Source organism: Crinia signifera, chromosome 4 (genome assembly GCF_055691185.1).
Source record: "Crinia signifera chromosome 4, ASM5569118v1, whole genome shotgun sequence".
In the NCBI taxonomy this organism is placed as follows: domain Eukaryota; kingdom Metazoa; phylum Chordata; class Amphibia; order Anura; family Myobatrachidae; genus Crinia; species Crinia signifera.
The window spans coordinates 316,689,354-316,704,401 of NC_139220.1; the positions used below are offsets into that span (position 1 = coordinate 316,689,354).

At 45.4% G+C, this 15,048-nt stretch overlaps 1 protein-coding gene across 1 annotated transcript in view; it reads left to right on the plus strand.

Annotated features, from left to right (window-relative positions):
* The window catches only part of LOC146073357 (uncharacterized), a 72,719-nt gene that overhangs the window by 13,873 nt on the left and 43,798 nt on the right, over positions 1-15,048 (plus strand). Inside the window, exons 2-3 of the mRNA XM_083180534.1 lie at positions 6,503-8,208; positions 13,683-14,711. Coding sequence (XP_083036660.1) covers positions 6,679-8,208; positions 13,683-14,711 — 2,559 coding nt within the window. The 5' untranslated portion in view covers positions 6,503-6,678. The remainder of the gene's footprint in view (positions 1-6,502; positions 8,209-13,682; positions 14,712-15,048) is intronic.

The following is a 15,048-nucleotide window of genomic DNA, read 5'->3' on the forward strand; positions in this document are numbered from 1 at the left end:
CATGGTGCCAACAGAAAAAGGTGGAAAGAGCGATGTTTCAACTTTCTCGCCTTTTAGAATTTCTTCAGTCAGGTTTGGACAAAGGTATCCATTTGGGATCTCTTAAGGTCCATATTTCTGCCTTAAAGGTATTCTTCAACTGTAAATTAGCACTTATACCAGAAGTGCAGACATTTTTTAAAGGGGCTTTGCGGATGCAGTCCCCTTTCATCCCGCCGTCTGAACCATGGGACCTAGGATTGCTTTTGGAATTTCTCAAGTCTGATTTATTTGAACCTCTTGATTCGGTGGATATCTAATACTTAACGTGGAAAACTGTCATGCTTCTAGCCCTGGCTTCAGCTAGGAGGGTTTCAGAAGTGGGAGCTTTGTTATGTCGCTCTCCCTTCCTGGTTTTTCATAGGGACCGAGCAGAATTTTAGGACTAAACCTAATTTCCTTCCGAAGGTAGTCTCTAAGTTTCACGTGCATCAGCCCATTGTAGTTCCAGTTTTGTCTGGGGCTGCAGAGACCTTGGATGTTGTAAGGGATTTACGCATCTACATGGATAGAACTGCTTCCTTTCGGAAAACTGAGAGTTGGTTTGTTCTCTATGGGGCAGAAAAGAAAGGATGGCCAGCATTAAAACAATCACTGGCCAGGTGGTTATGCCTTACAATAAGGAGGCATACGCGAGAGCTCATCTACAGGCTCCATCGCGCTGCCCATTCTACTCAATCGGTCAGCACTTCGTGGGCGGCAGCCCATGGGGTCTCTATCGCAGGTGTGCAGAGCAGCCACTTGGATGGGCTCCAACACCTTTGCAAAATTTTACAAGTTTGATAGATTTGCCAGTGAGGAATCTTCTTTCAGAAAAGAGAATATTGATATCTCCTCCACTGGCGCCAAATTATACGTTCCTGTGAATGAAGGAACGTCCTCTTCTCCAATTTTAGGGAAAGCTAGTGTATAAATACCATACGCTCCTTCACGGGTAAGAGGGCTCCTCTTCTCCGGGTGTGATAAGCTCAGACAGATCTCAAAAGGTGGTTGTCACACTGATGAGATATAGTTACAGACACTTCGTCCCTTATAGCGTCCGTGTGATGTCATGGTGACCCAAAATGAAAGATAATTGGGGGGTAAACCCCCCAAATGTATGTCCTGGACTTCCCGCTTAAGTAATAATTGCCATCACCTTTGGTAAAAAAAACCTTTCTAATCAATGAACCTGCTCAATACAGGTGATAACAATCATACATTAAGATGGAGGTCCAGAAACAGAGCATTGTGTCCCTCTTGGAGAGGGTCATGTTGGGAGGTTTGCATGCCTAACATAAGCTTAAATCAATTGGGTGCCGAATGGCCTCCCGACAGTCCGGATTCCGATGGTCAATAGACAGACGTCAGAATTCCCAACTGTTAAAAGCCTGTCTGTTGGGAACCTGACTGGCCGGTTATTCTGTGAACAATAAAGTGACTGAGTGCAAAAGTGCGCAAATATAACTTTTAAGGCAGCAGGTAACAATCTAGAGGTGTTATTCTAACACCACCTCAGAGAATAAATTAATATATGTGCAATAAGAAAGTCACACTGTGCTCAAAAAGGTCCTCCTTATAGTCACCATACAAATCAGACTCCCAATTGAAATAAATACGGGTTGATTCTTCCAGACCATATAAATCAGAATCCCAATAGGAATAAATGATGCTGTTTAGCTCCTCCAGACATGTAAAAGAGAAAGGTACACAAATAGTGCATAACGTTTTTAAAACACACTGGGCCAAATGTAATAGGGTGAGAGTTTCAGAAAGTGAGAGATTTTGGGAGAGTTTTCCAATGTTTTTATAAAGCAGCAATCAATAACATGGCAAAATCAACCTGGTTTTGCAGTGTAATTGATTGCTACTTTAAAAAACATGGGAAAACTCTCCCAAAATCTCTCACTTTCTGAAACTCTCACCCTATTACATTTGGCCCACTATTTATTAAAGATTTACACTCTCATTTAGCTGAGGGTTAAAAGCACATAAAATAATGAGCCCGGGGCGATAACAGGATACCACTGGTCCATACATGGTGCGATGTGCCTGGGCGACAGTAGAGGCAGGGCGGGGTGTGAGGTGATGGGGTTTCAGAGGGAGTGAGGTGACGTGTGGCAAAAGAGGGTGGGGTGGGGTGGAGGGAGGTGAGAGGGTCCAGTGATTGCGGTCAGTGACAAAGTGTGAGTCCCGGGGACCCCTGACTTTGTAAAGTTGGTGTCCTTCTCTGCTGTTCCTGGGTCCCATCACATATACTTTTGTGTTTTGCATTAGTCTAGTCTCCTGCTAATAGGGGAGACAGGGAGAGACTGTTAGGGAGAGGGAGGAAAGAGAGAGAGGGGAGAGAAACTAGAGGCAGGGGGGTGAGTGAGGGTTAAGCGAAAGAGGGGGCATGCGGAAGAGAGTAAGGAGAGAGGGGATGGGGGAGACAGCAGGGGAGAGAGAGGGTGACCGACTGGGTGAGAGCACAGGAGAGCGAAATGGTACGGGAAGAGAGCGAAAAAGAGGAAAGAGACAGGGTGGGGGGTAGAGGTGAGAAAGAGGGATGAGATGCGAGGGGAAGCTGACGGGGGTGAGGTGACGGCGCGATAGGGGGGACATGATGCAGGGTGCCTTCCCTAACCAGGTCTTTCCCTCACCTCTCCCCTCCCCCCAACCCTCTTTTTCTATATAGGATAATTAATAATAAAATCGTTATGTATCATAAATATATATAGACTGATACCATATTCTAATAACTCCCAATTGTTATCACTACTAGTGCCCAAATCCTTGAAGCGATTGTCTGTGTCCCATTTTCTAAAAACGAAGAAAATCTTTTGATATAGTAATGTTTGTATATATATGAATAACCCATATACACATTATTAACATTGAAACTTATAATGTAAAATCCTATTAATTATCTGCAACTGCTATTTATATACCAATAAGTATACATGTGTAGATGTTATGTGTGCCTCCATTATAAGATACAACTAATAAGCTGGCAGAGTGCTGCATGACAGTCCGAGAACGCAGCATCATTTTTACTGAACACAAATAGCTGCCAGCCGCACAACTAGCTATGGACTGAGCGTTGTAACATAGCAACGCCTGACGCGCAAACAGGAAGCCCAGTGCGTTCCACACGCCGTGAGGCTTCCAGCACTGTGTTGATACTAGGGGGGTGGAAGTGACGCGCGAAATGCGGGTCACCTGCGTTCCATTTACCGGAAGCCAATACTAAAACAGTGCTCCAGACCCTGGAAATGAGTGAAATACACCAGCGTCTTCACTCCTATGCATCCAACTCCTGCACACCCACAGGAGTTGGATGCATACTATACACCAGTCGTATTTTAACCACATAAATGTGGAAGTGATCCCTGTGGTTGAGCAGTTCACCTCAAGCTATTTTTTGACAGAAATTAGGCTTTTTGAAGTCCTATACCTCTGCAGGACAGAGGTTTTATCGAAACTGACGTGGTCAGTAACCCTTATATTAATTTCTTCACCATTGGAAGGAAACCTATTTTTATGGTACAAACCAGATTGGAACCTCACTTGCCCCTGATGAAGTCCTAAGGGACAAAACGCGTAGGGTTTCGTATCCTAAGAAGTTTCATGTACCTTGAAGTTGGATCTGTTGACATTCACCTGAATTAAACTGTATCCGAAGTTGTAACCTGCATCAAATGTTGTACAAACTTGTTTTTATTGATATTTTGTCATTGTAAAAGTTGAATAAATATAAATCTTATGCACCATTGTATGATTTATAATATACTAAACTGGTGAAATAGACAGAGCGCACATCCACCTTTTCTTCCTTCCATCTTTCCCATTTAGTACCTATATTAACAGCTAGGTACGGTAGAAGTTCAGCTCACAAACCAGCGCAGAAAAAGGGCCACACTCCCCCCACTTTTGATATATATATATTTTTTTTCTCTATAATAGGTCTGCCTCCTATATGTATATAAGTGTAAAAATAAACTAATGATTGTAATAAATGTGATATACATAATTGGTTAATGAGCAAGCTTAAAGACCTTAACTGGGCACATGACTGATGTAACATCACCTTGCGGACAGTCCAGATATTACAGCCTTTTACTGACAGTGCTGCTTGTCTTAATATATTGGATTTTGATGTTTATATTTGAATGTTTGCCTTTATGCTTTATGCAAGTAGTTGATAGTAAGATGTATATGCCTTTGCGGTTACTGTTATTGAGAGTCCACAATATTAACTGTGCATTGTGTTAATGCTTATTGCATATAATTGACCTTAACCATATTTGGTTTACATTGGCGTCTTGTGGTTTCCTGAATAACATTGTCACTGTCACTTTGAGTGTTATCCCTATGTATGGGGAGTGTTGCTTCGGGTGTTTATCTTTCTGCCACAAGTTCCCGTCAGTAAATTATTTCTATAGACGTTGGATCAAGCTATCTGGAAATACAGGTGCAAAACTGCACCATCATTGAGGTTACATCAGGGCTCGACAAACCCCGGGCGCCAGGTTTTGCTTCCTGGCGACCAGGTTTGGCAGGAAGCAGATCGCCCCGGACAGGGTGGTGGCTTGCGTTAATGGCACGGTCCTGCACATGGAGCGGTGGCACACAAACACACAGAGCGGATACGCAAGGTGACAACTCACCCCCGCTGGCTGCCTCTGTATCTGATGGATCAGGTCCGTGGGGCGGGTAATTCAATCTCAAGGCTTCAATCAGAGCTCACTGCCGGCACCTGATTGGCTGCTTAGCCGTGAGCCAATCAAAGAGCTCTAGGTTCAGCAGCCAATCAAGTGCTGGCAGTGAGCGCAGATTGAAGCCTTGAAATTTGAAATAGCTGTGCCGTGGACCTGATCTGAATTGGCAGCCAGCAGGTGTGAGTTGTCATCTTGCGCTCTGTGTGCCGCCGCTCCACATGCAGTACTGTGTACAGGAGGGGGGGATGGTGCAGCCAGCACTGTCACGGTGGAGGAGCAGTTCATCGGGGCGCCCGCTGGAGTGATGCCTGGTGATCCCTGTGCCCCTGGGTCATCCGCACAAAGCAGCCACTGTCCCTCCTCTAGAGGGTCATATTCTGAGGTATGCAGTGTGTTTGTACCACAGTCTATATAAGTACTGTATATGGGTGCTGTGTGTGTATATTGGAGTTCTGGGGTGGTTGTGCAGTGCTATGTGTGTATGTGTGCTGGGCTGACTCAGTGATGCAGTGCTGTGTGTGTATCAGTGTAAATTTTTGGCGCACATAGTCCCTGTTTATAGTTTGTCTGGCATCTGGCTCCTACACTTTTATCCCGGCTCCTAGATTAAAAAAAAAATTGTCGAGCCCTGGGTTACATCACCCATGTCTGCATGTAGATAAGGGAGCCAAAAGTGCAGTTACTCTGTGGTCAGTAATGCTCAGAGGATGAGGGTTATACAATAGTCATAGAAACATTAATAGGCCGTGTGTACAATATACATATTGGTATCTGCTGTAGGAGGATAGAGGGCTCCATGTTGTGTGTCCGACTGCAAATAGTCCCAGCGGTACTTGTGTATTAGCACGGTGCCCACTTTCCCTACGTACGCTAACGTAGTGAAATTGTATTGCATGCCATTATTGTATGGCATGCGATGAGATACGATTTTCCTATGTAATTTATTCACTGCTCTCCGTCAGTGAATAAATCAAAAAAATCGTATGTGATCTAAAAATCGGGTCCGATGAAAAAATCGGATCCGATATCTGTTATAATGGCATTTTATGTACTAAAAAAATCGGGTCCGATCAAAAAATCGGATCTGATATATCGGATCCGATTTTAACTGTTATAATGGCATTTAATGTGGTATACAATTAAATTACATATAATGTAATTTATTTAGGTTCCCCCCCCCCCCCAATATCAACGTCATCCCGAAGCGTGGCGAACGGCGGCGGAACGCGTCCGCCCGACCTTTTCATACCCCCACTATCCACGTCGGCATGGACTTTATTTCATATAGTGGCGAGCGGATACATAATACATGTAACATAATACACGTCCCCTTGCCCTCGCCACACTTCGGGCTCGGTGGCTCGCTGCGTTCACCACACTATATAAAATCAACTCCAGGTAAAATCGGGTCCGATATCAGATCCGATATTTTCATCGGACCCTATTTTTTTTTATCGTATACAAGTTTTTTTTTATTTATTCACTGACAGCAGTGAATAAATTAAATAGGAAAATCGTAACTCATCGCATCGCATGCCATACAATAATGGCATACGATACGATACGATTTCTTTACGCAGAATAGCCCACTAAGCTATTTGCTTAGTGGGCGCCGTGCTATTACACAAGTACCGTCCCAGCACTTTGGCATCATACACTAATATAAAAACAATGGTCAGCGACCGATATTTGTTGTAGATAGAAATATATAATGTTCCATACACAATAACTCTGACATCACAGTTGAACTATGTTAACATTTTACTTTTTAAATTTTCATACAGGACGATTGTACATCTTCTAATATTATTACTCCAACTCCTGCACAAAGGGACATTGTTCTCTGATCCAGCCAAGTAAAGTCCTAATTTCTTCTTACACCTCTGGAGGATTAACCTAAGCGACTATTTTCTGGATAGAAGATTCATTTAAAATTACATTTTTTCTAATCTTGTACGTGATGAGTCACACAGGAGAGAGACCACATGTGTGCTCTGAGTGTGACAAATGCTTTACATTTAAATCACAGCTTCTGGTACATCAGAGGAGTCACACAGGAGAGAAGCCATATAAATGTTCTGAATGCAGCAAATGTTTTTCCCAGAAGTCACTTCTTGTTCGACATCAGAGGAGTCACACAGGAGAGAAGCCATTTACATGTTCTGAATGCAGCAAATGTTTTTCCCAGAAGTCAGATCTTGTCCAACATCAGAGGAGTCACACAGGAGAGAAACCATATAAATGTTCTGAATGCAGCAAATGTTTTTCCCAGAAGTCAGTTCTTGTCCAACATCAGATGAGTCACACAGGAGAGAAACCATATAAATGTTCTGAATGCAGCAAATGTTTTTCCTCTAAATTACATCTTGTCATACATCAGGGGAGTCACACAGGAGAGAAACCATATAAATGTTCTGAATGCAGCAAATGTTTTCCCCTGAAGTCACAGCTTGTCCTACATCAGAGGAGTCACACAGGAGAGAAACCATATAAATGTTCTGAATGTAGCAAATGTTTTACCTATAAATCACAACTTGTTAGACATCAGAGGATTCACACAGGAGAGAAGCCATTTACATGTTCTGAATGCAGCAAATGTTTTTCCCAGAAGTCAGATCTTGTCCAACATCAGATGAGTCACACAGGAGAGAAGCCATATAAATGTTCTGAATGCAGCAAATGTTTTTCCCGGAAGTCAGTTCTTGTCCAACATCAGATGAGTCACACAGGAGAGAAACCATATAAATGTTCTGAATGCAGCAAATGTTTTTCCCAGAAGTCAGTTCTTGTCCAACATCAGATGAGTCACACAGGAGAGAAACCCTATAAATGTTCTGAATGCAGCAAATGTTTTCCCCTGAAGTCACAGCTTGTCCTACATCAGAGGAGTCATACAGGAGAGAAACCATATAAATGTTCTGAATGTAGCAAATGTTTTACCTATAAATCACAGCTTGTTAGACATCAGAGGATTCACACAGGAGAGAAACCATTTACATGTTCTGAATGCAGCAAATGTTTTTCCCAGAAGTTACAGCTTGTCATACATCAGATGAGTCACACAGGAGAGAAACCATATAAATGTTCTGAATGTAGCAAATGTTTTACCTCTAAATCAGAGCTTGTTAGACATCAGATGAGTCACACAGGAGAGAAACCATATAAATGTTCTGAATGCAGCAAATGTTTTTCCCGGAAGTCACATCTTGTCCTACATCAGAGGAGTCACACAGGAGAGAAGCCATATAAATGTTCTGAATGCAGCAAATGTTTTCCCCAGAAGTCAGCTCTTGTCAAACATCAGAGGAGTCACACAGGAGAGAAGCCATATAAATGTTCTGAATGCAGCAAATGTTTTTCCCAGAAGTCAGTTCTTGTCCAACATCAGATGAGTCACACAGGAGAGAAACCATATAAATGTTCTGAATGCAGCAAATGTTTTCCCCTGAAGTCACAGCTTGTCCTACATCAGATGAGTCACACAGGAGAGACTATATAAATGTTCTGAATGCAGCAATAGTTTTTTCCCAAAGGCTACAACTAGTTACACATCAAATGACAGAATGCACAGTATAGTTACATAATTATGATCACCTCCTACATTTGACTGCAGCACATATCCCATGAAACAGTGCAGATTGTGAACTTTTAACTTTCTTTGTGCCCACTCTGTGGAATGCCCTCCCACACACAATAAGTCTCTTCTCCAATCTCCAAACCAACAAGCACTCCCTGAAAACTCACCTCTTCAGTCAAGCTTATCAAATTCCAGAACCAGCCACTTAACCTTCATACAGTATACCGTTCCCATCTAATCACATCCCCACTGTACAGTCCACACATATCCACTCTCTTCTTTTTCACATATTCCATCCTCCTGACCCATTGCCAAACTGCTGGGTCACCGTATCATACAGCAGACCAGGAACCTTTGCATTCTGGTGGAACTAATGCAATAAAGAATATCCTTGTGTATCAATGCCTATTTCCCTATAGATTGTAAGCTTGCGAGCAGGGCCCTCATACATTTGACTGTCTGTAAATACCCTTTTTGCTGCATCACTGCAGAAAGATGGTCCCCTATGGGACAAACAGGCGCTGGTGGTGGTTCAAATCTCAGCTGCTGTGCAAAAGTGGGGTAGTTAATCCCACAAACAAGAAAAGAAACAAAGTGATGGCACAGCGCTAGTTTGAGGAGGAATAATAACCATGGGATTAAGAATTAATTTTAATTAAAACACGTAAAAATTGATTACATAGAAAATGACATATAAATCATGGTATTTGTAATAAAATAATCTCACTGTCAGGATGGATATCAAGGGCACCGAGGATTGGAAACTGTATTGAGATTCCTATTGGTGGAAACTGTATTGAGATTCCTGTTGGTGGATGGGGGGTAATGTCCATTGTTTTTTTTGTGTAATCCAATGATGGAGAGGGAGTTGTAACAACTCTGTTCAGAAAATGTCCCCTTTTGGGTATCTGAGGGAATCAATGTGGTGGGTAGTGACTGGATCCAAGGGGGTCTCAATGTCCTGTGGTCACTCCGTGGTCACTGGGGATTGGACCGCACTGTGCTTCAATCCCCTGACCTGCTTTTGATTCACTTGTCTAGTATCCACCAAAAATGTCTGAAAGTGGGTACAGTGGGGTGGGCTGGGGACCTCTCAATGGGGTCCTAGTGGGATTGGACTGGACTGGAACAGGTGGCAATGATGGACAAGCTGCACCCGGAGGAATTCCTCTATCCGTAGTCTTTGTTGATGGAAAGTCTCAGTAGGTGGCCAGTGTAATAAGGCTCACCTGGAGAGATGTTCTCTGAGATAAGTCCCAAGTGCTGATAAGCTGGTCCAAAGAAGGAGTATTCCCAGTGGCAGATGGGGGGGGGGGGGGTGATGCAAGGTGGCTGATTCCAATCCTGTACCCACTTTCCACTGTACCCACTTTCGGACATTTTTGGTGGATACTATAAAAGTCCAATCCCCAGTGACTCACTCTCCATCATCTCTATCAATGGATTACACAAAAAAACGATGGACATTACCGCCCCCCCCCCCCTCCCCCATCCACCAACAGGAATCTCAATACAGTTTTCACCAATAGGAATCTCAATACAGTTTCCAATCCTCAGTGCCCTTGATATGCATCCTGGCAGTGAGATTATTTTATTACAAATACCTTGATTTATATGTAATTTTCTATGTAATTACATTTTTTGTGTGTTTTAATTAAAATTCATTCTTAATCTCATGGTGGTTATTCCTCCTCAAACTAGCGCTGTGCCACCACTTTGTTTCTTTGTTGCATCACTGTCTCCTATTGTAAAGTGCAATGGAATATGCTGCGTTATATAAGATACTTAAATAAATATTAAATAAGCTGGTGGCGGCAATGTTTTGGTCTGGGGAATGTCATCCTCTGGGCCCAGTCATTCATGTGGACAGCACTCAACCAATTTGTTTATGAATCCATCCTAGCAGGTAACGTACATCCATGCATGCCGGGGCCACTGGGATCTTCATGCAAGATGATGTGATGTCACACAGGAAGAAATGTCTGACAGTGGTTGGACAAGCACGAGCAAGACTTCTTAGTACTTCCCCAGCCCACTAATACCCAGACTTTGAATTTGCCCCTTTCCGAGGGAATCAGAATGACCCCCTTTGAATCCAGTACAGGGTTCCAGCAGCTTCTCTGAGTACTGGGATTTCTATAACTAAAAAAAACTATAAACCAGGCGCAGAAAAACAAATAGGGCTAGTGATTGTCCTTGCTGCTGTCCTGGAGGGGATACTCGGCCCCTCCTAAACTCAAAAAGCACAAATACACACAAATAGACAGCGCAGACTGGACAATCAATGACCCAAGAAATTAAAATTAAATTTGTTTATTTTGCATAAATCTCCTAGAAATGTAAACAACTTTTAAAAAGAGGTCACCGGCCGGTGGGGTTCATACAATACATAGCATTTTCCATAAAATAACAAAAATATAATGGTAAAAATGAATAAACTTAGGAGCAGCTTTCAATAATGCATAGTTCCAGCTTAGTTAAGCATATATAGGGTTAATAGCTTTTTCTAGCAGGGTTAAATAGAAATCCAGCTTTTTGTCAAGAAGGCTGTATAATTGACAAACTACTTTACTGTGCTGCCTGCACAGAGCTTGCTTTCAGCAACTTTGTTAGAAGGTTAGTCAGTCAGCCATACTATTCAAAGTTAGTGACAATTTGGCACATATAAGCAGAAGGAAAGCAGATAGATATACTTATGCTCTTGCTCTGCGGCTTGTGTGATGCTGTATATTTGTAATCCACTTTGGGGAGTATTTGCTGGCTCCGCCTTGAGTGTGTTCCCAGCTGATTTGGTGGAATTCTTTTCAGCTTTATACAGAACTCTCCGGCTTCCAGATCCCCACAGCAGTGCCTTTCGTGCCTCTCGTGTGAACAAAACAGGGGCTGATGACGCATTTCCCCACCTCTCCTCTAGTCAGCGGCTTCCTCAGATCTGAGTCAGCACTTTAAGAAACTTTGAAGTGTAGCATGGCTCCTCCCCCTCTATCCCCCCTCAGACTCCAGTCTTAGTTAAGTGCCCGGAGGAGTCGGTTCCCTGGGCAAGGGCTCCTTCTAAGGGGGCTCTTAGTTTATAGATTTTAATTTTTTAAGAAGTGTTACAGGCAGCCAGGGGACCCTGCTGGCTGCCTGCTACGTGGGACGCCCTCCGGGAGGGTGAGTGCGGCACTGCCTGCGGCGCACGCTCCTGACCCCGACCACCAGCGCATCGTCACCGCCGGAGGTCTCGGGCAACAGAGGTGACAGCTGGACCAGAGAAGCGCGCTGGTCCAGCGAGAACAAGCAGCAATCACTCAGCGCCGCTGTATACAGCGCGTGCTGAGCGGGTGACGACAGGGGGCGGAGCTTATGCACTCCCAGTCCCCTGGTTTTCTGAGCGCCATTTTAACCAATGCTGCCTGTTCATCCTGGTGTGCCTCCAAGGATCTGCCTGCACAGGACATCAGAGCGCTGCTCCAACTCATCAGCACTGCGCTGGATTAGTGTCAGGGGGTTTTCCCACTGGGTGCCCCCGCTGGAGTGTTTTTAAATTGTGGTGGGCCTGATTCGGGGAAAGCAAGCTCCTCTCCCCCTATTACTTATTCTCTCCTTCTCTGCTCCCTATCATTGTGTGTGGGTCAGTGTGTACCGCTGTGTCTGACTGCTGTATATACGGTTTTCAATATGACTGCTAGATCTCAGTCTAAGGCACAAAAACTGGCTGTGTGCACACAGTGCAATGAACAGTTTACACAGCACGTAAAGGGTGTCACCCTGTGCAAAGATTTTCATGGAGGAGATGAAGAAAAAGCTTCTTCCATACTTAATGTGGAAGGGGTTACCAGTGTACTATCCACCCTAGCAGCAGAATTGGCTGCGTCACGCAGGGATAGGGAAGTGTTACACTCACAACTGGCCTCCATGGGTTCAGCTGGACCAGGGACCTCATAAAATCTGTGGATTCCCTGGTAAAAGCAACATCCACTCAGCCAGCAAGCATCCCTCCCCCTTCTCTTAAAATAACTATTCCCTTGATTCATCGGGGGACGAGCAGGACGACCCCCTGGGAGACGATGGAGACTTGCAGGATGACCCCCTCCCTCAAGCAGATGGGATGAGGTAGTACAGGAAGGGTCCCAGGGTCTGGACGCCCTTATACAGGCTATCAAATTCACCTTAAATGTAGCTGAGCTGGATCCTTCGGCCTATACCCCTATCTTTGGCCCGCCCACTAAGGCGGCGGTATGCTTCCCAGAATCTTTGGAATTAGACAAACCTTTATTGGACATCTGGAAAGCTCCGGAAAATAAGTTCCAATTGTCTAGACGCTTTAAGGGGACCTATCCCTTCTCCCCTGAGGCAAGGGCTAAGTGGGAAAACCCACCTTTGGCAGATGCTTCGGTGTCTAAGCCTTCAAAGAAAGCGCCATGGAACTATGGGCCGAGGAATTATCAAAGGGCCTTGATGAGCAAAGTGAGGACTTGGCTTTGCTGTCCGCTCAGATGCGTGAGTCTGTGGCATACATAGGAGAGGCCGCTAGAGATTCTGCAACCTTGATCGCCAGGGTTTCCGCTTTATCTGTCACAGCTAGGCGCTCCCTGTGGCTCAAATCATGGCAAGCAGAAGCAGATGTCAAAAAAGCGGTAGAGGGGCTACCGTTCACAGGCGAGGTTCTTTTTGGACCTTAGCTGGACAAACTAATTGCTCAGGCCACAGGAGGGAAGTCCACCTTCTTTCCATCTTCGGCTCCTCCTCCAAAGAGGCCTTATCAAGGACTTACTTTTCGTTCCTTTCGGGGAGCCCCAAAATTTAGGGGTAAATCCAGGGGTTCATTTGCCACGTGCAGGGGCAGAGGCTTTGGTGGCAAGGCCACTGGCTCAACAACAGGAACCCGCCGTCCTGAAACCAAGCTGCCAGAAAAACCCACAGCATGACTGCCTCCCATCTTACCTGGATTCCAGGGTGGGGGGACGACTAAGGGACTTTCAGCACATCTGGAGAACGTCCTGTACAGACAATTGGGTGCTGTCAATTGTCACTCAGGGTTACAAGCTGGATTTTGCTTACAACCCTCACCAGTTTTTCACCATGGGCCTTCCCCATGTCGAAAAGGACCGCCTGCTTCTGATCCAAGCGATTCAAAAATTGTTGGCGGCTCAAGTCATTATACCGGTTCCAACAGACAGAAGTGTAGAAGGCTTTTATTCGCCTCTTTTTCTGGTGCCAAAACTAGACGTTCGGTCTGCCCGATACTAAGTTTAAAAACCTTGAACAGGTACATAGCCTACCAAAAGTTCAAGATGGAATCGCTACGATCAGTAGTCGCCGGTCTAGAACCACTGGAATTTATGGCTTCCTTAGACATCAAGGATGCCTACTTACATGTACCCATTCACTAACACTACCAAAAGTTCCTTCGCTTTGCCATCAAGGAACAGCATTTCCAATTTCGGGCCCTGCCCTTTGGCCTTTCCTCCGCTCCGCGCCTCTTCACCAAGATCATGGCGCTGATGGTCTCACTACACACAAAAGGGGTGAATGTGGTTCCTTACTTGGACGATCTTTTGATCAAAGCCCCGCCCGAAGCCCTGCTACTTCAGAGCATCCAGGTCTGTTGCAAAGTTCTTCTGCAACATGGGTGGGTCCTGAATTACAAAAAATCGCAACTGATGCCGTCCCAACGGATTCTCTTCTTGGGAATCATTTTGGACACATCCCTGCAGAGGATTTTCCTGCCAACGGACAAGATTCTCTCCCTTGAGGAATTGACCAGACAGGTTCTCAGGCCTCACAAAGTGTCAGTACACTTGTGCATTCGCCTGTTGGGCAAAATGGTGGCCTCTTTCGAGGCCCTCCCATTCGGACGCTTCCACTCCCGGACTTTTCAGCTAGATCTCCTCAAACAGTGGTCAGGTTCGCATGTGCACATGCACAAACAAATAGTTTTGTCTCCATGCAGTCGCCTATCTCTACATTGGTGGCTCCATACACCAAACCTGATGGAGGGCCGTCTGTTTGGGGTCTGGGACTGGACCATTGTCACAACCGATGTGAGCCTCAGAGGTTGGGGGGCTGTTGTGCTGGGCCAACACTTCCAAGGTCGCTGGTCTCACCAAGAAGCACAGCTTCCAATCAACATCCTGGAGCTTCGGGCGATCCGCCTGGCCTTACTCAGTGCAGACCTCCTCCTCAGGGGACGGGCAGTTCGGATTCAGTCAGACAATGCCACGGCGGTGGCATATGTCAATCGCCAAGGAGGGACTCGCAGTCGCAAGACGATGCAGGAAGTCCGACCGATTCTGCAGTGGGCAGAGCGGCAAGCCATTGCCTTCTCAGCAGTGTTCATACAGCGGGTGGACAACTGGGAGGCTGATTACCTGAGCCGCCAGGATGTTCACCCGGGGGAATGGGGCATCCACCCAGAAGTCTTCGCTCAGATTGTCCATCGTTGGGGAGTTCCCTAAATAGATATGATGGCATCAAAGCACAACCACAAACTTCCCCGGAACTGCTCCAGGTCCCGGGACCTGACGGCGGTGGCATCGGATGCCCTAACCGCGTCCTGGGATTACTCCCTGATTTATCTGTTCCCTTCGTTGCCGTTGCTTCCACGAGTACTCAAACAGATAAAAAGGGAATCGGCAACAGGCATCTTGGTGGCACCAAATTGGCCTCGGCGCCCTTGGTACGCCGACCTTCAGGGGCTCCTGATAGACAAGCCATGGCTTCTTCCTCAAAGGGACGACCTTCTTCTACAGGGGCCGTTCGTTTACCAAG